The 26,578-nt window shown below is 44.4% G+C and overlaps 4 protein-coding genes across 6 annotated transcripts; 2 read left to right on the top strand and 2 right to left on the bottom strand.

Annotated features, from left to right (window-relative positions):
* Positions 3,148-7,785, bottom strand: LOC8067503 (CBL-interacting protein kinase 19). Of its 3 annotated transcripts, XR_002447625.1 has the most exons (3): positions 6,077-7,785; positions 3,636-3,711; positions 3,148-3,529 (listed from the first exon to the last, which is right to left on the bottom strand). XR_002447625.1 is itself a non-coding variant. In XM_002440023.2 (2 exons), exon 1 carries the CDS (start codon positions 7,603-7,605, stop codon positions 6,085-6,087), a length of 1,521 nt encoding a protein of 506 aa, XP_002440068.1. In that variant the 5' UTR covers positions 7,606-7,784; the 3' UTR covers positions 3,148-3,529; positions 6,077-6,084. The 3 variants fall into 3 exon arrangements, 2 of the variants coding, with proteins under 2 accessions (XP_002440068.1, XP_021303414.1); XM_002440023.2 differs by lacking the exon at positions 3,636-3,711 and having other exon boundaries at positions 6,077-7,784; XM_021447739.1 differs by lacking the exon at positions 3,148-3,529 and having other exon boundaries at positions 3,536-3,711.
* Positions 11,730-15,751, top strand: LOC8082965 (proline iminopeptidase). The gene is made up of 11 exons (XM_002441324.2): positions 11,730-11,884; positions 12,015-12,235; positions 12,460-12,558; positions 12,653-12,763; positions 12,844-12,906; positions 13,020-13,113; positions 13,383-13,480; positions 13,619-13,720; positions 14,326-14,439; positions 14,728-14,802; positions 15,437-15,751. The coding sequence occupies exons 1-11, from the start codon at positions 11,782-11,784 to the stop codon at positions 15,530-15,532; spliced, it is 1,176 nt and encodes a 391-aa protein (XP_002441369.2). The 5' UTR covers positions 11,730-11,781; the 3' UTR covers positions 15,533-15,751.
* On the bottom strand, positions 15,861-18,632 carry LOC8067502 (rac-like GTP-binding protein 2). The gene is made up of 8 exons (XM_002440022.2): positions 18,126-18,632; positions 17,657-17,744; positions 17,459-17,568; positions 17,080-17,143; positions 16,892-16,956; positions 16,747-16,812; positions 16,487-16,599; positions 15,861-16,210 (listed from the first exon to the last, which is right to left on the bottom strand). The coding sequence occupies exons 1-8, from the start codon at positions 18,222-18,224 to the stop codon at positions 16,177-16,179; spliced, it is 639 nt and encodes a 212-aa protein (XP_002440067.1). The 5' UTR covers positions 18,225-18,632; the 3' UTR covers positions 15,861-16,176.
* On the top strand, positions 20,945-24,167 carry LOC8082964 (beta-arabinofuranosyltransferase RAY1). Its single transcript, XM_021447778.1, has 5 exons — positions 20,945-21,268; positions 21,374-21,629; positions 21,724-22,455; positions 22,562-22,808; positions 23,113-24,167. Exons 2-5 carry the CDS (start codon positions 21,402-21,404, stop codon positions 23,589-23,591), a joined length of 1,686 nt encoding a protein of 561 aa, XP_021303453.1. The 5' UTR covers positions 20,945-21,268; positions 21,374-21,401; the 3' UTR covers positions 23,592-24,167.

Below are 26,578 nucleotides of genomic sequence, written 5' to 3'. Positions count from 1 at the left end.
CTTGCAGCAGCCGAACAACACGCAGCCGCTGGAAAATTCGCCCGGGGAATCCACCCACCGCCCCCCGAGCGCGACGTCCCCGCGCGCCCCGGTGCTTTGCCCGCGCGGGCGGCACGTCACGTCGCGGTCCACCAGTGCGCGCGCGGAGTCGCGCGCGAGCCTTCCCCGCGTCTAGGCGACGTGGCGTTGGCCGCGTGGGAGCGGGGATGGACGGTGGTTTTCCACTGCTGCGGGACCGCGGTCCACCAGTGCGCGCGGAGGTGGTGAGTGGTGACCCCCGCGGGCCTACGTGCCCGGGCGGTCCGTGTGGGTGTGGTGGCTGGTGCTCCTGGCGCCGTGACCGTGGGGCGTGCGCGCCACCCGCTGTTTGACTGATTTGTCCCGAGGGCCCTTGTGGTGGCGGTGGGGTGGACGCCGCACGCTCGGAAAACGTCCTGACGAGTACCCATATCTAGAGATATCTTCAGCAGCTGCGCGGCGTGCATGATTGATCGCCACTAGGTGGTTTTTTTAATAATAATATATAGAAATACTAGCTTCGAGATGAGATCGCCATTAGCGAGGTGTTGATGGCTTGTCGATAATGTGCCCACACGTCGCTGATGGCCTCTGTCAATGTGATTAGGCCTAGTTTAGTTTTCCAAAAAAATTTAAAGATTTCTCATCACATTGAATGAACATTAAATATAGACGAAATAATTTGTAATTTACGAGACGAATCTTTGTAGTCTAGTTAGTCCGTAATTACACAATAATTATTAACTACAAACGAAAGTGTTACGGTAGTCAAAGCTAAAAATTTTCGCGAACTAAACAAATCCTCATTTCTCTTCTCTTAAGAAGGAAGGAATTATTTTTCGTTGATTCCCAACTGTGCTGCTGCAGAGCTTGCACGAACTGGAGTGAAGGAGTCTACCTCTTCGTCCCCACGATCAGGGCCCCTGCAATCCGCAAGCTGTTTCTCGCTGGATGTCCGAATAGGTGAGTTCATCGTTGTCAGAGACTGGAATCTTTGAAAAGTAGAAGGATCGATAAGGGGGGTAACAGATGAAATTAAATGGACAAAAAAAAGCGCAAAAAAGGAACTGGTGATCATCACAAGGCATCTAACAAAATATCAAACTTCCGCAATACATATTCCAGAACATTTTCTACTGAACCCTCCCTGTTCTCCGTTCTGTGTCACCAACTAGCAACTATAATCTTGCTTAGCCACAGGATTGTTAGGCTCTCCTCTCCTCAAGAAGAAAGGCATTTCTTCCAGCCAAAAATATCTTCCTTGCAGCTTCCAGCAGCACTTCTCCTGCTGGCACCGTTCAAGATTCTGGAAATTCTATAGATAGCAGACTGCAAGAAAACTGCTCCGGCAATAGCTTCAGTGAGCTCAAGAAAACTGACCATCGAACAATAGAACCGTTCAAAACCTGCAACCCAGTAGGAGAGGGTCAATTAAGCTGCCCTGACAACGACCAAATCAACTGCTTCTTGATACTTCAGCTTACAAGTGGGCTATCCAGCTCATAAACACCGTCAGCTTAGAGTATCTAGCTGAGTCTTAAAGTTATTAAACAATTCTAGTTGCCACATCTCATTCTCTATCGCAGTAAGGACTCAAGTCAGCAGTAGAATAGGAATTTACAATGCATGTTAGCCTCAACTTATCACAAGAACAAGTTCAGATAGAACTCCAAATGCCATGGACCTCACCTACTACTGGATCATAATTTGAGCTGTTATCCAGAGGAAGTAATCTTAGTCCAGTGTAAATGTAATGGGACATGAATCAGGGGGACATTCTTCGCTTCAATCTGAGGCACACTTTGTTTACTCCTGTAGAAATATACAAATAATACCACACATTAGTTTCCTTCAAATCAGCATAAAACAGGCTGCAACAAAACAATAGCTTCAATGGCGTACTAGCATTTGCACTTGACTTAGCACATGCTCGTGGTTTATTCATTTGCTCGTGCTTGTAGCCTGAGACAGCCACTTGCTATAAGCAACAAATGGCTTGACTTCTTGTAGTACACATAGCTTGTCATGAATTAATGAGAGAAGAATAAAAACTCCACTGAGTTGTTCACTCTGGCACATGACTGCATTAGTTTCTCAAGAAATACCCTACAAAATCGATACCCAAATATCTTGCATTATAACTAAATACCCTTAGACCTAGGAAATAAAATATGCATACAAAACAAATGGAGATATAACTGCATTTGTGAAACTTAATTTTGTTAAAATGAGGAGGGAACAGGATTCAATATCTGCGTAATTCAATCAAGAAAATAAGACAATTGTGAAACAGTGTATCAAAACACTATATTTTCTCCACACAATCATTTTGGCTTTAAATTCTAATTGTTTCCAAGTCATGATTTTTCAGGTATATTTCACTATCACAATTAATTGATTTCACTCAATGTACTACATTTTATGAAGTGACTTTGTTAAAGTTGGCATTTGTACTCAATGTACTATGTTCTTTTTCCCTTAGTGAAGTGACTTTACTAAACATTGGCCCTTTATACTGTAAAAAGAAGAAATTCCGTGACTGAACATCTTAGTCATGGGTGACTCTTTACATCAGGTGAAAACAAATCCATAGCCTGACAACAACAAATTAAGTATACCAACTATTGTTCACACATGACATGAGTGGCCAAAAAATTTATCCTCCACAATTACTCCCATCACTGATGTATGTAGTTAAGTTGCAAAGAACATTTTTAAAGACCAGCACTGCAAACTATCAGCTACCTGTTTGTCAATTTTGCCTCGTCACCAAAATGAAGCCGAGGCACCCATCTGGCCATCCCATTTAATTAGATTAACAAATACATGTCAAGCCCTATTCTATTCACAGGTAGTAAGAAGGGAGGATTCCCAAAGCGTACAACAGGGTGCACAATGCAGATGGGTCTGTGGCAACCAATTAACAACTAAATACACTTAGCACAGCAATTCCTCCACCAATAGGGAAAAATGTTTTGTTAGACCACTTGCTATAATTCTTCTTTCCTCTGTGAACCAAATCACAAATGGAAGGGAGTCCAAGGTTTATAACCATGCATGAAAAAGAAACTCAACCATCTGGAAACATTGTTTCCTAATTGAACTTCGCTTAGAACAACATAAGCTTAGTTAAGAAAGAAATAGCACAATTTTTGCATTCAATCAAAAACTGAAAACAAAGTTGATTAGAAATATGGTACACGATTGTGTACACAGTTTACACACAGCTTTTCCACCATCATTTACTCACCCTACAAGCTACAGGTGTGAGTTGTTCTAACTATAGAATCATTTCCTATTAAAGGATCAAACAGAATGTTCTCACTCGCCTAAATTTAATCAACTCATTACAAGAGCAAGTTCAGAACAGAACTCCAAACACTATGGACCTCACCGACTACTGGATCATAATTTCAGCTGTTATCCAGAAATAACCTTAGTCCAATAATCGTAACTAGACATGAATCAGGGGGACATTCTTCGCTCCAATCTGAGGCATAATTGTTTATTCCTGTAGAAATATACAAATAATACCACACTTTAGTCTCCTTAAAATCAGTATAAACAGGCTGCAACAAAACAGTAGCTTCAATGAAGTACTAGCATTTGCACTTGACTTTGCACATGCTCGTGGTTTATTCATTTGCTGGTGCTTTTAGTCTGAGACAGCAGTACCAAGTCCTTTGCAAGTACCTAAAGCAACAGATGGCTTGACTTATTGTAGTGCATTATATAGCATGCCATGAATTAATGAGAGAAAAGAATTAAAGTTCCACTGAGTTGTTCACTCTGGCACATGATTTTCTCAAGAACTATCCTACAAAATCAATAACCCAAATATTCACATTATACCTACGAAACAAAATATACATACAAAAAAATGGAGATATAACTGTGGGAAACTTTATTGTGTTAAAATGAGTAGGGAACAGGATTCAATATTTACGTAACTGAAACAAGAAATAAGACGATTGTGACAGAATGTATCAAAACACCATATTTTCTACACACATTCGTTTTGGCTTTAAATTTTAATTGTTTCTTATTCATTATTTTTCTAGGTATATTTCGCTATCACAATTATTTGATTCCACTCAATGAACTATATTTTTTTATGAAGTGACTTTATTAAAGTTCTCCTTTGCACGCAATGTGCTATGTTTTTTTTTCATTATTGAAGTGACTTTACTAAATATTGACCCTTTATATGTAAAAAGAAGAAATTCCTTGAGCATACATCTTAGTCATGGATGACTCTAAATGAGGTGGAAAACAAATTCATAGCCTGACAACTAAAAATTAAGTATACCAACTATTTTTCACCACATGACATGAATGGACCAGAATATTTATCCTCCACAATTACTCTGGTGACTGATGTATATAGTTAAGTTTCAAAGAATAGTTTTAAAGACAAACACTGCAAAATATGAGCTACCTGATTATCAATTTCGCGTCATCACCAAAATTAGGCCGAGGCACCCATCTAGCCATCCCATTTAGTAAGATTAGCAAAACATGTCAAGCCCTAATTCTATTTACAAGTAGTGGTGAGCATACTTCTTAGTCATGGATGACTCTAAATGAGGTGAAAACAAATTCATAGCCTGACAGCTACAAATTAAGTATACCAACTATTTTTCACCACATGACATGAATGGACCAAAATATTTATCCTCCACAATTACTCTGGTGATGTATATAGTTAAATTGCAAAGAATAATTTTAAAGACAAGCACTGCAAAATATCAGCTACCTGATTATCAATTTTGTGTCATCACCAAAATTAGGCCGAGGCACCCATCTGGCCATCCCATTTAGTTAGGTTAGCAAAACATGTCAAGCCCTAATTCTATTTACATGTAGCAAGAAGGGGGGATCCTCAAAGCTTACAACATGGTGCACAGTGCTAATGGTGCATGACGACCAACCACAAACTAGATACTTAGCACAACAATTCCTCCACCAAAATAGGAAAAACGTTTTGCTAGATCACTTACTATAACTCTTCTTCTTGCCTCTGCAAACCAAATCACAAATGAAAAGGAATCCAAGGTTTATAACCATGCAAGAAAAGAAGACCCAACCATCTGGAAACATTGTTTTCTAATTGAACTTCGCTTAGAACAACATAAGCTTCGATGAGAAGAAAGAAACCGAACAATTTTGCATTCAATAAAAAATCAGTAAACAAAGTTGATTAGAAATATGGTAAATGATTGTTTCCGCAGTCTCCACACAGCTTTTCCACCATCATTTACTCGTCCTACAGGCTACAGGTTTGAGTTGTTCTTACTATTAGCCATCTCCTATTAAATTTGGATCAAACTCAAACAGAATGTTATGAGTAAGTGAATTAGTTAAGCCCAATAGCAACAAAATAATTGCTAATCTAATTCTACAGGGACTCTTGTTCCATAAGCCCGAAAAGACCACCAGATATACAAGCTATACTATTTAACCTTGTACACAGTTACACACCATAAAATAAGCAAAACACTGAATGTGAGAATTTACACTTTTAGGCACCTACCATTTTATTTCAGTTGTATCCAATAGAATGTTTTCCAATTAACGAAGTGGTGAAGCTGGACAGCAGGGAACCAATGACCACTTTAATTCTAATACTGTGATTCCTGAGTTTATGAACCCACCCAAAAAAAAGATTGAATATACAAAAGTTACACTCTTCTTTTGTACACACCGAGGCCAATATTCCTTCTTCAAAAAATTTACAGATGACATTTGTACAAGAATGAATGTACATAATTGTAGCACAGTTACATGGCTAATAACATTAGAGTTATAGCTTTGATAATTCTGTAGTGAAATGGCCACAACTTTTATACTTACAACTAAAAAGATTGATGATTGATATTGGCACACAACTACTATCGCAAAACATCTTTGATTGCGGAAAGAATATTAACAAAAAGAAATAACTAAGGAAATCTATGAATAACATTTTCCTGCACAGATTGCTTACACTGAAACAGAAAAGTGCATCCTTTCAATCCAATTTCTTTTTTCATATTCCTTCCAATCAAGAGAACACTACCTTTTAAGCTACTCAGTGTCAGAAGGTATATCTGGAACCGAGGCTGTATGGTGCACGAGGTGCTGCATCCCAGGTTTCAACTCCTTCTCACAAAAATCCTCATATTCTTCCCTGTCCCCTGCTTTCATCCTCACCTCCACCACCACAAGGCTTGGTGTGAGCTCAAATACTTCAGCCCCAATTGTCAATGGACCCTTTTCACTTTCTCTCGTGCCTTCCAGGCTCACCCGCCAGTCCTTCCGTCGAACTGCAAAGCTCTTCACCTTCGCAATCTCCTCCAATTTTGTTACAATCGTTTGCATGGGATGTGCTGAGACAAATCTCACTTCACTGCCTCGCTCCTCAAACAACCCCGACAAATTGAATCCCCTTGAGAACGATATGATATCAAACGCATTTAGACTTACCGGCCGTGGGAGAGATCCAACAGGCCGTCTCCTCTCCTCTGATGACAATGTGGCTGGGCAGGATGCTACAGACGAGTCTGATTCCCAACCAGAATCATCACCGTCGTCCTCTTTCTGTGGTGGCGGCGGCAGGGGAGGTGGAGGTGGAGGCTCACTAGGCCCCAGTTCCGGCACCTCATTCTCACTGTCTTCCAAGCTGTGGACTTGATCATCCTCGACGTAGAACCTGACCGGTCGGAACCCTTTCTGAAACCACCTGCTCTCCATTATCTGAGCCACGGTGATCCTGGTCTCTGGGTTCGTGTCAAGAAGCCGATTCAATAGACTGCTAAGGTCCTTGGAAAACCATCTCGGACACCGGAATTCCCCCCTGTAAATCTTACGGTACATCGCCATGAGGTTCTGGTCATGGAAAGGAAGGTAGCCAGCCATGAGCACGAACAGGATGACACCGCAGGACCATATGTCCGCCTTGGCGCCGTCATAGCCGCGGCGCGCGAGCACCTCCGGGGCGACGTAGGAGGGCGTGCCACAGAATGTGTGGAGGAGGCCATCAGGGTGGAACTGATCAGCGACCGCCGAGAGGCCGAAATCGGAGACCTTGAGGTCGCCGCGCTGGTCGACGAGGAGGTTCTCGGGCTTGAGGTCCCGGTGGAAGACGCCCCGGGCGTGGCAGAAGCCGACGGCGGAGATGAGCTGCTGGAAGTACCTCCGCGCGGTGTCCTCCTTGAGGCGGCCCTTGGCGACGCGCGCGAAGAGCTCCCCGCCGCGGACGAACTCCATGACGAAGTAGATCTTGGACTTGGTGGCCATGACCTCGAAGAGGCGGACGATGTTTGGGTGGCGCACGCGGCGGAGGATGGCGATCTCGCGCTTGATGTGCGGGACGAGGCCGTTGCGGAGGGCCTTCTCCTTGTCGAGCACCTTGATGGCGACGGTCTCGCCGGTGTCGGCGTGGCGGGCGTGGTAGACCTTGGCGAAGGTGCCGTGGCCGAGCAGGCGGCCCAGCTCGTAGCGGCCGAGCAGGAGGCCCCCGCGCTTGGTGGTGGCGGGCCCCGCGGAGGAGGCCGGCCGCCGGGGCTGCGGCGACGGGTCCCGCGACGACGGCGGGGTGGCGGCCATCGGGCGGCGAAGGAGGCCGGGCGCGCGGAGAAACGGAGAGGAAGGCCGAAGGCGGATTAGCCGATTAGGTGGTGGTGGTGGTGAGGGCACGGGTCGGGGGCGGGCGGAGGGGAAGGTGATGGGTGGCCGGCATTGGAGGGGGAACGAACAGCTAACGGCTCCCTGGATACTTCCTGTTTATTTGCTCTTCTGCGCTGGCTGTGACCTGCCGTCCGCCGTCCTGCCCTGCTCGAGTCAAACTCTGCCCAGAATTTGATACACGCAACTACAGAGGTTGTATCTGCAAGTGTGCAACCATACACAGTTACACGGTTTGCATAGAACTCCCTCCTGTCCATTTTCAAAACGCAATTAAGATTCAAACTTTAAAAACTTTGATCATTAAAAAGTTTGTAAGGAATCTTGATTATAAGAGGATCCATGCATGATAAAACAACGGCCCTAGATTTTTCGGAAGTGATTTAACTTTTATTCAAATTTTAAATTGGAACCCCGTGCTGATTTTATACTTAATTCATACTAACTCTTTTACATAACTTGTTATATAGCAGTATGAACCCATCGGGAAAATAGGCGGACAGTATTGATGTGCACGCGTATAGTACTATGATTTCGGGGGGTTCAAATGCAAAAGAGCAAAGAGCCAAAGAAAGCGAGTACGGAAGTTGTTTTGAATGAAAGGAGAAAGAAAAAACGTTGCGGGCGCAACGACCGCAACTTGCTACGCGCCACGCGGACACAGGTGGCGCCCCGGCGGTGGAGCCGACATACGCGGAGCATTCTGGGCGGCGCAGCCGGGTGCCAGGCCGTTGCACGTCGGCGTCGGCGGAAGATTTCCGGGCGGCTTGGAGCCACGAACTGGCACCGGCCAGCGACCGCGGGGGAGTGTGCCGACGGGGTCTGTTCTGACGGGGGAGTATTTTCTCGCTTCGGCTTCCGGCAGGGGGTTTCCGCGGTTTCACTGTTTCAGCCGGCGACACGGCCCGGAAGCGCCGAAGCGACGTTGGCGGTTGGTGCCTTCGTGCGCCGCCAAAACCAGCAGGATCGGAGGAGACTCCGCACTAAGTAATTGTTTACTTCTACCCAAAACTTAAAATCTTTTAAGAGTTTTTGTTACATTAAATTTTTAGACGCATGCATGAAGTATAATATAAATAAAATAAAAACTAATTGTACAATTTAGTCGGAATTTACGAGATAAATATTTGGAGCCTAGTTAGTTTTTGGTTGAACAATAATTACTATAAACAAACGAAAGTACTGTAGTGTCGTAAAATTTTTTCGTTCAAAAAGTAAACACGGCCCAAGCACGGCTGCTGATTTTATCGCCGCCGGGTTCATAAAGTATGCCACCTATAATATGCTAATCATGTAATGCCATCCTGATTCCTGAGGTGGGCTAAAGTTGTCGATTAGGCTTAGGGTCGTGGGTTTAGGCTTTAGTAAGGCCCAGGTTGCTCTTGGGCTTGATTTAGGCCTATATTGGCTGTTTGGGCCTTTTTCTAATTCATCGCATGGTAAGGTTTAAGGCCTTTTGACATTCGAATGCCAGAATTGAGAGATATTATCCGAAGCGAGTGACTATGACTATCGACCCAACTAGGACTTTGCTGTAATTTTGTTATCTTGAAGCCTTATAAATTTTACTGAGTTGTTTGTAACTTTCATATTTTTCTTTTGACTAGCAAAAATGCTTTTTGCCTTGCAACGGAACACAATACATATTGAAAACAGGATCTGTATCATCGTTACATGTGAATTGCTTCAACTCATATAAGCACGATCAAGACGTGAGTTATTCTAAATTCTACTCCCTCTATACCAAATTGTAAGTCATTTCAACAATTTTGGAGAGTCAAAATTTTTTTAAGTTTGACCAAATTTATATTATAAAATAATAATTACTATATTATTAACTAAGTATCATTAGATTCTTTCTTAATTATATTTTCATAGTATATTCACTTTACGTTACAAATTTTAGTATTTTTCTCTATAATTTTGGTCAAACGTGAAAATATTTTGACTCTCTAAGATTCTTGGAATGATTTACAATTTGGAACGGAGGGAGTAACTTGTATGATCACGGTCGAGTGTAGGCGTGGTTTGAAAAGTCAAAAAAAAAAAGAAGAAACTCTACTATTTCAAAAGGAAAAGAAACCACCGTTGAATGACACCTAAATCGCATCATCCCCATCACAATTAGTCGATAATAATGACCTTGTAATGGATCCTCCCATCGGTGGTCCTCCGCTATCGTATATCTAACGAGGTACCCGTCTGTAGGTCGGCCGTTGCTATCGCTAGTTAAAACATCGTCAATAAAAAAGACTACTAGGCTATCAGCTTTCTAGTTGTTTAGCCTATTTTCTTACAACTTCTCTTCATCATAAGAAAAGATGGAAAAATGTCCACTAAGGTCTCAATTAGCACAGTTCAATTTCACTAGTTTTTTTTTGACTGTCAACGGGGGGAGTCGTTTCCCACCTGATTATGTATTTCGTATTGGCCCTCAATGGTCTAGTTTGAAACAAGTTCTTACATATTCATCAGATAGATGAATTTCAGATAGATTCCATACAGTGGAAGAATTTAGGGTTGGAAGAAAACTACTCGTGGATACTCAGCCTTCTCCTTGTCTCGCCGCTTTGAAGAGCTGTTCCCAGGCCCGAACAACATGCCTCTTGGATGGTGGGAGTCTGGCCTCCCACTGAACCGAAACTGCAGAGCATTGTCGAAGTAATTGCTGCACTCCAGTGGTGCACTGTCTGAATACCTTCTCATTCCTAGCTTTTCACAGCTGCTAGTGACAAAGAGCCACGAAGGAGGAGAATCCTTCTTGGGCGACCGAGGCTGGCCTGTTCCAAGAGAGGAGGTTGCTTGGATCAGATGGAACGTCCATCGCCAGACGGCTCCATAACTGAGTTGCCATGTCACAGTGATAGAAGACGTGGGATTGCGTTTCTTCATGCAGCCCACAGACTTCACAGGTCGGATCCGATACAATCTTCTTGAGCGTCAGTAGAGAGCGAGACTGCAACCTGTTTTGAGAAAGCAGCCACATAAACATTTGGACTCTCGGTGGCGCAAACGACTTCCAGATAAAGGTGTCACTGTCAGTTTCACTAGTGAAACAATATTGTTGCTTTAGGTTTACGAGCAGCTCTACTAATAGAAGTGAAACTGTTTTGATTAACCGTTTAACAAAATAACTCTATATGTAAAGTTTCTTAAAACAGTTTCTCACAGAATCCCCACAGGGCTCGTAGAGAAAGTTGAAGCTAGGAGAACAACTAGCTTCATCCTACATCAATCCATTGTAAGAGCATGTTTTACTGAGCTTAACATGTAAAACTGTTGCAAGAGGTTGTGAGCCTTGTTACTCTAGTTCCAAATCGTAGGTTGTTTTAATTTTTCTACATAGATTTTGCTACATTTTCTCTATATACTAATACAAAATTCATGTAGGTAGAAAAATCCAAACATTTATAATACAACACACAGAGAGGCCTTGTTTCGTTCCCAAAATTTTTTAAGATTCCCCGTTCCATCGAATCTTGCGGCACATAAAACATTAAATATAGATAAAAAAGATAAATAATTGCATAGTTTACCAGTAATTTGCGAGACAAATATTTTAAACCTAATTAGTCTATAATTGAATAATAATTATAAAATAAAAACGAAAGTATTATAGTAACGAAATCCAAAAATTTTCGCGAACTGAAGAAGACCAGACTATTACAATTTGAGAACCTCGCAAAAGAAAAAAAAAAAGGTACTTGCAGTCCAAAACCGGTTCCTCCGGCAATCGCATCACGGAATACCGACACGGGTACGTCCACGACGGCCGGCTGCGGTGCGGAGCGGATCCAGCTCCAGCAGCCATCCATGCCCTCGTCCGCACCTCCACCCGTCTGGAACCAACAGCCAGATCCGTCCAGATCCAGATTCACCCGTCTGGCACTTGGCAGTTGGCACTAGGGACACCCTCGCCGCCGCGGCGCAGCCGGCCGGGCCCGCGCCACCAGGATCCATCCGCCTGACTCACCCCGCTCCCCTCGTGAAGTCGTGAGTGAGAACTGCAAAAGCAAAACCACCACCGGCGGTGTATACCAGTCGTACTGCCTGCCAACCCAACAAACCCCTCCCGTCCCGAGTCCCGACCGCACTCAAATGATCAGTCCCCTCCCCCACCTCCGTGTCCATTGCCCAGCTCCGCCACGCCTCTCGCGCCCGCCGCCCCAGCCCCAGCCCCACCCCCGCCCACGCTCATCAGGTAACCGCCTCATCGTCATCGCATCGGCCCCCGCGATCTCGGCCCTCATCTTATCTACCCACCCGTCGCCATGGGGTTTGCTTTGCTGAGTCGTGACAGCGGTTTTTCTTCTGTGGCGCCGCCTCTGCAGGGAGAGCGGGTCTGCTGGGTTGCGTACAGGCGAAAGGCACGCGCCGCCGCCGCTGCCGCGCGAGCCTCCCCGTCCCGGCCGCCGCCGCGCAGATGGGCTCGTCGTCGGAGCCGCTGTCGAGGGGCCTGTACGCGCTGGTCGAGCCCTACGACTCCGGGTTCCTCAAGGTCTCCGATGTCCACACCATCTACTACGAGCAGTCCGGCAACCCCCAGGGCCATGTGAGCCTCCAATTCCTCTCTCTGTGTGTCCGATTTGATATATCGGAGAGTTCTTATGACCCAGTTCACGCCATGTGGGCGTCTAATCCCTCTCTCTCTCTGCGTGTTAGATTTGATATACCGGAGAGTTTTGATAATCCAGCACACTCTGGAAGAATTTCCTAGTATTGTATATATATGCTCTGTCCTTATGAGATGAGCTTCTCATCCCGTCGATTTTGCAGCCGGTGGTGTTTCTCCACGGAGGTCCCGGAGCCGGCACGTCGCCCGGCAACAGGAGGTTCTTTGACCCGGAGTTCTACAGAATCGTGCTGTTTGACCAGGTCATCTTGGGTGACTCGTGTCATTTTTAATCATATTCGTAGCCAGAAAGGAGGTTGTCTGTTATTCCTGACCTGTGTTATGGTGTGATTGCAGAGGGGTGCAGGCAGAAGCACTCCCCATGCCTGTTTAGAGCAGAACACTACTTGGGACTTGGTAGCTGACATTGAGAAGCTCAGGGAGCATCTTGACATCCCGGAATGGCAGGCAATTATCTTCTTCTTTTTTTTATTAACATTGATTACTCACTCTTCAGTGCTGGGACTCAGTGCTGCCGGACAATGCAGGTGTTTGGTGGTTCATGGGGAAGCACCTTGGCACTTGCCTACAGCCAGGAGCACCCTGATAAGGTGATGTTTCTTTTTTTCTGATACTCTGATGTATTCTGTAATTGAACATGAAGCTCTTATAGCAATTAAAGCCATGCTGTAGATCTCACTAACACGCCCTGGATGCTCACTAGGTCACTGGCCTTGTTCTGAGAGGAATTTTCATGCTTAGGAAAAAGGAGCTTGATTGGTTCTACGAGGGTGGTGCAGCAGCCATTTTCCCAGATGGTTTGTATTTTTTTTTGTTCTATTAACCGAAAAAAACTTCCTTAAACTTTAGCAAGTATCTCGTCAATGTTCCATAATGGTACTGGCAACTTATATTAACTATGTTAAATCTGTTTCAGTAATTACAGTTGAATTTAAATGACATATTGTTAATGCAACGCATTCTATTTTTCTCTATTAAAATCATTTTACTTTCTGGTTTTATGAAAGAAAAAGCACCTATGTACCATTTTTTTATTACTTTAACAACTTTAGTTTTAAATCTGCAGCATGGGAACCATTTAGAGATTTTATTCCCGAGGATGAAAGGAATTGTTTCATAGATGCGTATAACAAAAGGTTAACTTCATCTGATCCTATTGTTCAGGTAGCTCCACATACATTATGATATATTTCTTGTGCCTTCTTATAGCTTTTTTTCTGTACCATTACTTAAAAGGCAAGATTCTGATGATCTCGCACTTATTATTTTAGTAAACAGACATTTCCCCTTTTTCCCAATTAGGTTGAAGCTGCTAAGCGCTGGACGATGTGGGAGATGATGACTGCCCATCTTATCCAAAACAATGATAACATTAAAAGAGGAGAAGATGACAAGTTTTCACTGGCAAGTCCTCACACAAGCATCTGTACTTTTCTTTGTAACACTAGCACTATTTCAATTTATTTTGTTTCCCCAACTTAGCTATATATATATATATATTTCTTGTTTTCATTCTGATTTTAGCTGTGTACAGAAATCGAAAGAATAATGCCTTCTAAGGGACTTGGAGTGTTTTTTTTTCTTGAATTCTTTATATTCTCAATATTTCTCTGGACTTAAAATATCAACAATAAGCAATCATGTATAAGCACAATTTGGAAAACCTACTCCCTAGTGCTAATAAACTGCTGCCACGGATGGCTGTAGAAATCTGCATTGAGTCCTAGAGCAGCTTCCAGGCTGAATCCGCTAAACTGTTTGTTTTGCAGAGAAGTGATTCTTTGCTGATTTCATTAAGGGATTTCTGAAATGAACTAGCAGGCTAGAGAAACACTGTCAACAATAGAATCACTTCTCTTGTAGAATCACTTTCCACAGAGAACAAGCCTAAAGCTACAAAGAGCAACATATTTTTATGACATGTTTTAGTCGATACTTTTATGATTTATTATGTGGTCAAAGTACATATTCTCTTATATTTGCTGATGCACGGTTCAATGTTTTTTTAGGCATTTGCAAGGATTGAAAATCACTATTTTGTGAATAAGGGTTTTTTACCCTCCGACTCATTCCTATTGGACAATGTTGACAAGATCCGACATATTAAAGCTTTTATTGTACAGGTATGCTTATCAATGAGATTTGCTGTTTTCATAATGTCCATGTGTGTCTGCTAGAAGCCCAAACGTCTTATAATTTGGAATGAAGGGAGTAGATATCATATTTCACAAATCAAGTTGTGCATTGCCTTTAGCTTGTCATGCCTGTATACCTTTAGTTATCATTGAACATCTGGCCAAGTTTTTTTTTTGGTTATTGTCTTGGTAGATATAATTTGGAACTCAAATCCTTGCTAGATATAAATTTGGTAAAATATAAGTGTGCTTGTGCCTGAACACTTTATGTTGCAGGGCCGTTATGATGTTTGTTGCCCTATGATGTCGGCTTGGGATCTTCATAAGGCTTGGCCTGAAGCTGAATTCAAGGTAAATGGTCCTCCAGTCATTCCTCCAACTATACTATATACGATATTCATGTAAGAACAGCGATTTAATAGGATTATTATATTGAAGCACCAAAATAGTTTTTTTAAGAGCTTGGTTTCTGAATGAACCAGTGGCGGAAGTTGGTGTCATACTGTCATCAATTGTTTTCCCATCATTGACATAAGGCATCATCAAGCAATGACAATCTTTTTAAGTCATATATAAGATTTTTGGTAATATATGGCTACCAAACTGAAGCAGGAAGACATGGTGTGTTTCGTACGTAGTGTGTAGCACTTAGTTATAGTCTTATAGACATGTCTATTTGACTCAGATTTGCCATGACTATTCATGCCTCACATGTTTGGCTTGCTTTGACAAGATACAGCATGCTATTAGGGATGCAAGTGGTTGATTAGTGGTTTGGCCTTTGAACCCGCATATGGGTCACTCGATATTTTGCTTAGATGGTTGCAAACAATCATTTTTTTGGTAGAAATGACATATCTTCCTTTATGAAAGTCATGGTTCAACTTATGTAACGCTTAGGCAATATTCAGAATGGACCTTGGTAAATTCACCAGTTTTTTAGAATTGTGCCTCAACATCGATAATTTGACCGCCTATGTTGCAGGTGGTACCGGATGCAGGGCACTCGGCCAATGAAGTAGGCATCGCTGCCGAACTGAGGTCAGCCACCGAAAAGCTGAGGGACTTGTTGAGCAAATGAGCCGGCGAAAGGCAAGTTGCACCTCTATCGGATGATGAAAACGCTGAGGATGGGAATAAATTACATAGCTGCGAGCCTGATTGTAATGTGCCGTTAAACAATGTCACTGTCAAAGATCCCTTTCACAATCAGAGCAGGCTTGACTCCAGGGTCTGAACTGCGTTGTTTGTTTGCTCGCTGGAGTGTTTTGAGGAATTGAAATTCCAAGCTTGGACCAAACCGACGCAGCCATGACGTTACCATACGCCTAAATGGATCGTGAACATACGATTTACCTCATCTAGCTTCACAGAATATTTAGCAAAGCAACACAATATAGCCCCGCCCATTCACAGTGCAGAACACGCTCAAGCTTACTTGTATCTTAGTTATACCACATCCCTCTCGGAGAACATATTACAGTTACAGCAATCCTCGTCTAGCAAACTTCTTACATAACACAGCAGTCTGGTAAAAGTCAGTACTTGAAGAGCCTGACGCACTACGCCTAAAAAACCCAAGCATACAGCAGATGAGCTAAGGAAAACAAAAGCAGCAGTCATCCATGCGGTCCCATTCTATAGCAAATTAACTTGCCAGTTTGGCACAACATACACACCATGCATCACGCCTTCACCTCCTTCCAGTTCAGTGTTCTAAGACTCCTAAGCAGCACATGTGCTGCCACACATAAGGTTCCTGCGGGCAAGACACAAAAAAGGTCACATCAGTAAATCATCTTTTAAAACAAAAGTTGTTCCAAATGTTTTGTTTTAAGTTTGAACAGAAGTAGATGAACCAGACGCCTTCTCGACATAATAGTAGGTATATGCTGGGTTTTCTGATAAATGGATATTTCACTGGATTGTAATCACTATTAGCGGACTACTATTACCATCATATGACCAATTAGTATACGGTGGAAAGATGAAGCTTACATTACCAATTAGTATACGGTGGAAAGATGAAGCTTACATTATAGAGCATCCGGAGCCACGCCTGTTTTTCTTCCTGGCAGGCATTGCCTCCCTTCTCCGTGGGGGTTGAAGGACCACTTTAATGGCTGTATCGAAGACAGACTTGACATTCTAGTGTGGCCACATAATCAGACAAAAAGTCAGTAAAATTGTCTATTACCAACAATCCATACATGTCTAATTTTAATTGCCAAACAGCTAACCGTATTTGAAACAGGACATAACCAATCAAAATCATTCCACATGGGTCATGACTACCTGCTGGGTTTTGGAACTGCACTCGATGTAAGCTGCAGCACCAATCTGCTTCCTCAGCTCTTCACCCTGCATACCAAGAGGAAGAGGAATTAAGAGAAATTGTATCGCACTTCTAACAACTATCTGCTGGTGGCATTCAGCGAACCTGTGCCGTTGTGATTGTCGAAGCTCCAGGATGGTCAGCAAGGTAGGCTCTGTGGTCACGGAGATCTGGACAGCCCAACCAAATGCCTTAATTAGCTATTGGAATTGGATCTTGGAAGAACAATCACGCAGACGAATATGTGGCATTAAAGTCCATGAATTAAGGTCACGTTCAGCACACTTCCTCACCTAACTTGGTCCCAACAAGAACAACCGGAACGTTGGGTGCAAATCTGCGAAGCTCTGGCATCCACTGTTTGTTCAGAAATAGAATGATCATTTCATAATGCTCCAGCCATCATAACCACATTCTGAAAGGCAGAAACTGCTAGGCATATTGGCCAAAGGTGGCCCAAGAAAGGGGAAAAAAACTCCACTGCAGCTATGATAATGTGTCAGATTTAGATATCTGAAATGTACACTGGAACTTTTGATGTTTTCATGACTGGATCCTCTCCCTTCACAGACACTGGCACTACAAACAATTCAACTTGGGTTCTCTATCTACAATTAGAAACACACTGCCCGCCAGGCAAGACAAGCACACATTTTGATCCTATCACCATACCTTCTTAAGAACATTCTCATAGCTGGCCCTGCTGATGAGGGAGAAAGCCAGCACGAACACATCTGCGCCCCTGTAGCTCAGTGGCCGCAGCCTGCTGTAGTCCTCTTGCCCTGAACGAAACAGAGAAGGAAGGGAACACTTTCAGATTCTGTGCGCGTGTAAACAATTTACCATTAGAAAGGGAAGAAGCAGCAGTACCCGCAGTGTCCCAGAGGCCCAGGTTGACGATGTTGCCATCCACGGAGACGTTGGCGCTGAAGTTATCGAACACCGTGGGGATGTAATCCTGTCAGGAACCACGAACAGAGGCGCCGTCAGTTTCAGGTTTTCAGCAACCGGAGAACGAAATGCGCCTCGCGAGCTGACGATCCCCATTCCCTTCCATCCCAGGAAAGGGACAGCCGGACAGGAGCAGATGGTGACTGGTGAGTGAGTAAATGCCTAACTACTGCTAATGCTGGAAAGCATCAATGGAACAACTACTACGAGTAGCTTGGATTAAAAACCAAACTGTAAAAAAAAAAAATGCGTAGCATTTCTGTACTGGAAGGTGAGAAGAAACGAGCGAGCCAAACGGATGGGAAACCAAATCGAGCAGAAATCTCATGGCTGGTCATGAAGGTCGAGGCCGACGAGATGGGCGCGGCGAAGGAAAGCGTCGGCGTACCGTGGGGAACTTGTTGCTGGTGTAGCAGATGAGCATGCAGGTCTTGCCCACGGCGCCGTCCCCGACTGTGACGCACTTGATGAACTTGGTCACGCTCATCTCTCTCCCGCCGCGGTCTTCTTCTTCTTCTTCTTCTTCTTCTTCTCCCGCTCAGGCTGCGGCCCTCCGCCCTCACACTCTCACTCACAGTACGAAGAGGCAGCACAGCACGGCAGCAACTAGTGGCTCCGAGAAGCAGCAGCAGCAAGGGAGCAGGAACAACGGACAAGAACGGAATGGTGCGGCGCTCGCTTTGCTTGTCTTCTCCGGGAAGGCTGTAGCCTATGGGAGGCAGGCCACTCCACTCCACGCCAAGGCAAAGGCACCGGCACCGGCCTGCCGCCTCCTTAAAGAACTCGCCGCTCGCAGCTGGCTGCCGCCTGGCTGGCTGTGCGACCTGCTGTTACCGCTGGCCTAGGGAGGCGCGGTGTAAATGCGAGGCCGCAGGACAGGGAGGGGGGAGAGAGACGGCTCGAAGGGCCGGTCAAGAAGGTCACTTGCCGCAAGTTGCCCTCCGGAGGAGGCCAGGCCGGCCAGGGGCCAGGACGAGCTGACAGCTCTGCACCCGCCGGTGCTGCCACTGTTCCTTCCTTGCCGTGATTACCCATAGATTGCTTGCCCTCGTGTTTACAGGATCTAATCAACGCGCCCTGTGCAGCACTTCACGACACGGTCACGTATCGAGAGGACACGGTAGGTACGCCCGGCCCATGCTCTACTCGGGTCTCCATTTGTTGTACACGCGAAAGAGCGGAATATTTCAAATTTCTTTACTACTACTAGTAGTAATACTAGTCGTGTAGTCGTCGTGTAAGCTTTAGCTTTACGCGAAAAGCGTTCATTTTTGGTGCGCTCGAGTCAAGAGCTTCAACGTTCAAAATCTGGGGGAGCGTTTTATTCCCCCCGAAAGAAAGCGAAAAGAGTCACAAAAAAAAAAGGAGCCCGACCCGACGCTGCCTTTGCCTCGCCTCCCACGTACAGTATTCAAACCCCCTGGGGCTGCGGGAGGGAGGGGCGGCTGCCGGCTGGCCCCACACCACACCGGTGACCAGCCCGGCCGACGAGGAGACGAGGACCAGCCCTTGCCCCGGCATGCGGAGCGGGTCGGGGATCCTGTCTCCTCTCCTCTCCTCTCGTCGGCGTCGCTCGCGTCAGAGCGAGTAGTATTACAGTAGGATGTAAGCCTACTAAATGCTGTGGTGGAGGAGAGAAAGTAAAAGCGGGCTGTAAACTTACAGCCGGCTCAGACACAAAAACCAAAAAAGTCTGTGAGACATATGGGTCATATATTAACTACTCAAAAACCAAGAAAATCTGTGAGTATTATATAAGGGCCTGTTTAGATGGGAAACGAAAATTTTTTGGGTATCACATCGGATGTGTCGGAAGGATGTCGGGAGAGGTTTTTAGAAACTAATAAAAAAACAAATTACATAGCTCGTCAGGAAACTGCAATACAAATTTATTAAGCATAATTAATCTGTCATTAGCATATGTGGGTTACTGTAGCAATTAAGGCTAATCATGGAGTAACTAGGCTTAAAAGATTCGTCTCGCGATTCTTAACTAAACTGTGTAATTAGTTTATTTTTTTATCTACATTTAATGTTCCATGCATGTGTCTAAAGATTCGATGGGATGGATGAAAAAATTTTAGGTAGGAAACTAAACAGGGCCTAAGTAGGCTGTAAAAAGACTATAAAAAAATCTTATATCCAGCAGCTGTCAAAGCCAAGCTGATCGACCAGCGACCTGTGGGACCATGTTGCTCGGCTCGGTCGTACTACGAGCCTCCACTCCACCGACGGACTCTCTACGGACTACTACGGCTCTAGCAGGTCTACGGTTAGTCGGTTTTATACTCGTAGAATTAAATGCGCGAATATCCGTCGCAAAATTAAAAAACAACGACTGATCTACTGGAAAGTGATGCCCATCAGTCACTGACAGGACGGTTACGCGGCGCGCTGGCCCCGCATGAAGTGGGGTAGACCGTGGAGTTCGTGAAGGAGCGGCGGGTCGCTGTACAGCCCGGCGCGTCGGTGCGGAATTTGAATGCACAACGGCACGGCCTGTCAGGCGTGCGAGCTACGACTCTGCGACTGCGAGCGAGCCTGCGCGACAGACCGGCAAGTGACCGTTGGACGAGTCCAAACAAATTCCTGCCGGACGACTTCGGATTTCGGTGACCCCGCGTAGGCCCAAGTGAGGGGAGCCCGGACTCTTGGGTGGGCCGTGCTCACCATGCGGGCTCCGTGTTGGGCTTCTAGGTCGAAATGCCGGCTGCTCAGGAATTTGATCCAGCCCGTTCCTTCCCGGCTGCTGCCTCCTTGCCTTCTTTTCTGCAGCGTCAAGCTAGCTAGCTTGATTAGACGAATAGACGATGACCGATCCAGATGCGCTGCAGCTGCTCAACAAGTTTAACACAAGTATTCACACCACCACAACCCACTGACTGCTGGTCCCAACTTAATAGGAGCCCCACCTGCAAGTGACGACACGGGTATTCTCCCTGCAGTCACATTTGGTTCGACAGCGTTTTCTTTACAGCCACCGCCCTTTGCTTCCAATTAACGCCTGTGGTTTGTTTGCGTCTCCGTACTCCTCAGATCTCGTCTCAGTGACAGGTAGGCCCCACCAACCAGCAAAACAAAACACTCCCATGCTTTCCTCCGCGCGCGCCCGCCCGCCCAAATGCCGCGGCTCCGCACGCCCCCGCGCCGCGGACGGCGCCGGCCGCTCCGTGGCGGCGCCGCCGACCTCGCCTCGTGTCTCGCGTGGTGCCTCCTCGTCGCGGCCGCGGCGGTGCTCTGTCTCTCCTCCCTGTCCTCCCGCGGCCACCGTGGCCACCGTGAGATTGGTGGTGGCAGCCACGGGATCGTGCCCGGCGGCAGCGGCGGAGTGACGACACCGAGGGTCACGATCTTCTCTGCGCTGCGCTCGCCGCCGGAGGGCTCGCGCGCGCGGCAGGAGCTGGCGGTGCGCTCCTGGCTCGCGCTCCCGGGGAACGTCAGTGTCGTGCTCCTAGGCGCCGGCCCCGAGACCGTCGCGCTCGCCGCGCGGCTCGGGCACCGGGTCGCCGTCGATGCCGCCATTGATTTTGCGTACGCATTCACAAGACCCTTAACCTTAGCATCTTTTACGTACACCAAGATCGGTCCGTTTGTTCAGAGACTTCAGCTGCAGTCTTCATCCTTGGTTGTGTTTAGGTTCACGGGGACGCCATTCTTCCACTCGATGGTCGCAAGAGCACAAGCTGCCGCCAACACCGACATTTGCGTCCTTGTCGACGCCGAGATCGTCCTTCTTCCCGAAATTGTCAACGCATTGGCTCGTTTCAGCAAGGTTGATGCTGATTGGTTCCTTGTTTCTCTGTCACGTAACGTCACCGATTTCCATTACCAGCTCGCTGACAATGGAAGCCATTGGGTACAAGCAGATGGCGAAGAAGTGAGCTTCAAGAAGGTACCTTTTCGTCTATCCAAAACCAATGCTACACATGCATTCTCACCTGTTGTGTACCTGTAACTGTTGACCAATTGTTATTTGTCTGCATTAGCTGCAGGAGATTTCAGCTGACAAATGGGCATCAGAGAGCTCAGACAGAGGGCTGATTGTGGCGTGGAACAATCCAAGCAGTGCTTTACATGCAGGAGTTCTGCCTTCTTTTCTGTATGGAAGAGGAGTACACAACCTGTGGCTGGCTCACGAGGTTCTGTCGTCTGAGATGAGGCTTTTCTTTGATGCAAGCAGTCTGGTTCTTGGATTGTACCCTGAAAGTCTTAGCTCCATGCATGACATGACCTCGAGTAAGAATGGAAGATTACATTCTGGATCCTGGGAGTACAGTGTCAATCGTCATCTTGCTGCGATTTATGGCTCGTATTGCTGTCGATTACCAACAAGACACTTTCCTATGCTGCATAAAGTGGTAAAGAAATCTGAAGACTATATGCTCAGCAAAGTTGACGAACTCACATTATCAGATTTTTTCATCAGTAAAGAAGGAAATGCCCCTGGAGGAGATAGTCTATGGAACATACAAAACATTTCTTTATCTGGATATCTACACAGCTATCCTCCTGAGACCTCACCACCCGATCTTCCATATTCTTTGGGTATGCTGCTTGAGCTTGTTGCTGATAAAAATAGGTCGGTTGTCCTTGGTGTGGCTGGAGCAGGTTACAGGGACATGCTCATGAGTTGGGTGTGCCGTTTGCGTCATCTTAGAGTTACCAATTTTATAGTATGTGCCGTAGACCATGAGACATATGAATTCTCAGTTTTACAGGTAATCATTTTCAGTCACCTCCTTTTCTCTCCTTCTCTCTGTTATTTAACCTTTTTTATACTTTGCAAAACCACAGACCACCTCAAGCTTTTAATTGGAATTATAGGGTTTGCCTGTTTTCATAGATCCACTATCACCAAAGAATGTCAGCATTGATGATTGCCACTTTGGAACAAAGTGTTTTCAACAAGTGACAAAAGTGAAGTCACGAATTGTTCTGGAGATATTAAGACTGGGATATAATGTACTGTTGAGCGATGTTGATGTTTATTGGTTTGACAATCCAATGCCATTCCTATACTCTCTTGGTCCTGCTATATTTGGAGCACAATCTGATGAATACAATGAGACAGGTAAAGTTTGGACCATATTACTAGTTACTACCATTTTCTCATGTTTCTTCCTATTTTCTTCTCTTCATGATGCACACCTACATTTGGCATTGTGTCAAATCCAGCTATAAACAAGAGTTTATTTCATTTACATGACAAAAAGTTCCTAAAAATGTCTCTATGACACAAACTTTAACCTGGAAATGCAAATATGGCATAACTTACTGAATGATAGAAAGAAATATGCTTGACCAGGCCTGTTGATTCTTTAAACTAAGCACCCTGCTATTTGTTGTTGCATCTCATCATTGTCGTTTGTTTACAGGACCAATAAATTTGCCACGCCGATTGAATTCAGGATTTTACTTTGCTCGCTCAGACAACGCCACCATCACTGCAATGGAGATGATAGTAGGCCATGCAACCAATTCAGGCTTATCTGAGCAACCGAGTTTCTATGATGTCTTGTGTGGGGAAAACGGAATAAACCGCATCGGTGACGACAAATGCTTGGAGCCCAACACAAACCTGAATGTTGTGTTCCTAAACCGGGACTTGTTCCCCAATGGTGCTTACAAGGGCCTATGGGAGAAGCATGATGTACGTGCAGCTTGCAAAGAGCTTGGCTGTTTCATCATTCATAACAATTGGATAAATAAGAGAAAAAAGAAGCTCCACCGACAAATGTCATCTGGGCTGTGGGACTACGATCCTAGCTCTAGGCAGTGCTTCCAGGAATGGAGTGACAGAAGTATCTTCAGAATGATCGGGCAATTCCATCTGTTTGAGGACACTAACAGTTAGTGGTTTCCAACCATATATAACCGATGATATGCCATATCTTAATATGGAACGCCTATATTCATGTATAGTATATGTGCATGAAGCTGAACCCTATTATATGCATACATAGTTTTTTTTAGGCAGATTATATTCTTGTGCTAGAAAAGCAAAAAATGTTTCCCAATTTGATTATACATAAAGCACAATTTTTTATACCTAGTAGACTGGTTAACTTACTAACCCTCATCCCCTGTTAAATTCGCATATTTGATATTGATACTTCCATTCGACTTCCTGCAATTACAATCTAATCTAAAATCATTAATTGGACATTGTGTTTGACCCCACCCTTCTGTGACTCCAATAAAACCAAGTTTCTGTAATTTTCATTGCTGAATAAGTAATTCAGCATTCAGTTCAGAGTCAACAGCTTCGTTTGGTGTTTAGCTGAGCATCTCAACGGTTCACCAGCTCAGAGAAAAATGGCATGGTTTCACAAAACATGGTGGGGTGAAAGGATAAGAAAAGATGGAACTCTTTAAAGTCCAGATTTCCTTTGTCAAAGCTGATTATAGTTTTCCAAACAAAATGATAAAACACTAGCCATTTGCAGCTTGCAGCTCATTGGAGCAATAAAATCAACAGGAAAGACACATAAAATTGTTAATCACTTGTCCAATAACGGCACAGAGGTTTCTGATTGTAAAAAGTTGACAACTTATTACAGTTCTGCATTGTGGAGATACAAGATCTCACTTCATCTTTGCTTCTGTAAACAGAACATGCTTGTTAACACGGGGATCATACTTTCTAAATTCCAGCTTCTCAGTGATCCGCCGAGGATTCTTGCGCTTCACATAGAAGAATCCAGTGCCAGCTGCAGAAACCAGCCTGATGAAGATTGAGGCACGCTTTGCCTTCCCCATCAGTGATTACAAATTTGTAGCAGAAGGAACTGAAAAGAGGGCAAACATAGAGGTAAAATTCAAGGTTGGCATATTCAAGACAGACAATACAATGCACCAGGCAAACAGTAGAGCCAGCCAATTTTGTACATAAGTTAATAAATAGCAATAAACCCCATAGGATTATGTGGATATTTCAAAACCTACATACACAACAAAAATCGCCAGGGGTAAATCAAACCCAAAACAGTGAACCGTCCTATCATATCCATAAGCCTCTTGCTATCCTTCTTGAAATACAGATTACATAAGCGTCTATGCAGCTATCCATGTAGCACGGAGATCAGGAGGAAACGGGGGTGGACCCAGTAAAGAACACCCATGTACACCCAATGATTTTGCTAAAAAAAGGTGAATTTATTAGGCATATAATACATATATAAACTTGTAATTAGATCAGATGCGAATACAAATACCTAAGTAGATTAAGTTAAGGCTCAGGTGCTTGGTTTTGCACAGCAAGAATGGTGAGAAAATGACAAGTCAGGATGAAACTGACCATGAACAGCGTGATCAGAATGGTGAGAAACTATTGCACAGGAGAAGCTTCAAAATAACTAACTCATAATTATATGCATCTGAGGAACACTACGTATATAGACAGAACATTGCAGAAGACAAAATAATAAATGTCAACTTCGGTCCGACTACTTTGATAAAACTGGAGTGAGCCGTTTAGATTCTCAGATAGCACATCTTTTCATTAGATAATAACTATCAAAATGTGAACTAATAATTAGTAGGTATATAACCAATAATAAGGAGAGAACAATACAAGACAAGGGTTGGGATTTTGAGTACAAATGATCCAGTCACTTCTTTCTCTCCTTAATGTAGGGCAACATGAGCATTGTCTATTAAACAATAATGGGGGCAAGAGTGATTGCAAACTGCTGACATACGGCACCAGTATTGGACTGGACAGCATAATGTATTTGCAAGAGTAAACTGTTTCTGCTCTTGTTGAATAATATGCTAACACACAACTATCCACTGACCTCCAACTTCCTCCGCCTTCACAGAGGCAATTAAACTAAACCAACACATTGCAGGGGCGAACCCAGTAAAGGGCATGGACACATAAAACTCAATACAAACCTGATTCGAATACGAATACCCAAATAGCAATAGATAAAGTTAGGGTTCGGGACTTCGGGTGTTCGGTGTTGCAGAGCACGAATGGAAGAGAAGGGGTGCGCGCATACCTGGTGGGCAGCTTAGGGCCCGACGAAGTGGCGTAGGGCGGCGGCGGCTACGGCGGCGGCGGTAGCCTAATTGCGCCACGAGAGAGTGCGAGCGGCGGCGGACGGCGGTGGACGGGAGGAAAAACGCCAGGCCGTGAACCGGCACCCTAAAAATCTATACGGGCCTGGAGCAGGCCTGAATACCTAGGCCCACTGGTCAAAATCGGATTCTTAAATAAAATCTAGGAATATTTGGATTCCACTAAAAAAAATCTATTTGGGTGATGTAGTTTCCTGAACTGTAGTGTTGTTGACAAAGTATATTTTTGAAAACAAAAAAAAGCTATTTAATACTGCTTCCTCTGCCCTAAATATTGCACTTCTCAAAACTCCAAAAATTATACCGTCCAAACACCTTATTCTTCTCAGTACCTAGGTATTTTTGTAATGCTCGTGAGCGAAGGAAATTTGGATATATTATCATAATGTAATGTGTTATTTTGTAAACAATGTAATTTGATACGTGTATTTTACGCCATTTGTGCACAGTTTAAATGGGTAAGAATTGTCGTTGCAATTTATATTAGAACAATTTAAGCTAGTTACTCCCTCCATGCTAATTCATAGATCGGTTTTGCTTTTCTACATGACTTTTGTTACACACCTAAATATAAAGGTAAATCTAGATATATAGTAAAAAATTATATATCTAGAAAAGTCAAAATGACATAATTTGAAACAGAATGAGTACATTGTATCATCTCTTATGAATGACACAACCTAGATACAATTGAGAGAATTAATAGGAATTGTGCAGAACAGACAATAATTATCGCGTTCAAAACATGGCCTAGTAGTA

This window comes from Sorghum bicolor, chromosome 9 (genome assembly GCF_000003195.3).
Source record: "Sorghum bicolor cultivar BTx623 chromosome 9, Sorghum_bicolor_NCBIv3, whole genome shotgun sequence".
Lineage (NCBI taxonomy): Eukaryota > Viridiplantae > Streptophyta > Magnoliopsida > Poales > Poaceae > Sorghum > Sorghum bicolor.
Note: the sequence above shows the minus strand (reverse complement) of the source record. Positions and strands in the feature narration are given on the sequence as shown.

What these genes read in the sequence shown, in the direction of transcription:
- LOC8067503 (XM_021447739.1), bottom strand. Translation starts at nt 7,605, where the DNA reads ATGGCCGCCACCCCGCCGTCGTCGCGGGACCCGTCGCCGCAGCCCCGG.
- LOC8067502 (XM_002440022.2), bottom strand. Translation starts at nt 18,224, where the DNA reads ATGAGCGTGACCAAGTTCATCAAGTGCGTCACAGTCGGGGACGGCGCC. An exon ending in CGACAATCACAACGGCACAG is followed by an intron (nt 16,813 to 16,891) that starts GTTCGCTGAATG and finishes CTTGGTATGCAG; the next exon opens with GGTGAAGAGCTGAGGAAGCA. An exon ending in GGCTCCGGATGCTCTATAAT is followed by an intron (nt 16,211 to 16,486) that starts GTAAGCTTCATC and finishes TCTTGCCCGCAG; the next exon opens with GAACCTTATGTGTGGCAGCA.
- LOC8082964 (XM_021447778.1), top strand. Translation starts at nt 21,402, where the DNA reads ATGGTCGCAAGAGCACAAGCTGCCGCCAACACCGACATTTGCGTCCTT. An exon ending in AAGAAGTGAGCTTCAAGAAG is followed by an intron (nt 21,630 to 21,723) that starts GTACCTTTTCGT and finishes TGTCTGCATTAG; the next exon opens with CTGCAGGAGATTTCAGCTGA. An exon ending in ATGAATTCTCAGTTTTACAG is followed by an intron (nt 22,456 to 22,561) that starts GTAATCATTTTC and finishes TTGGAATTATAG; the next exon opens with GGTTTGCCTGTTTTCATAGA.
- LOC8082965 (XM_002441324.2), top strand. Translation starts at nt 11,782, where the DNA reads ATGATCAGTCCCCTCCCCCACCTCCGTGTCCATTGCCCAGCTCCGCCA. An exon ending in CATCTGATCCTATTGTTCAG is followed by an intron (nt 13,481 to 13,618) that starts GTAGCTCCACAT and finishes TTTCCCAATTAG; the next exon opens with GTTGAAGCTGCTAAGCGCTG. An exon ending in AAGATGACAAGTTTTCACTG is followed by an intron (nt 13,721 to 14,325) that starts GCAAGTCCTCAC and finishes ATGTTTTTTTAG; the next exon opens with GCATTTGCAAGGATTGAAAA.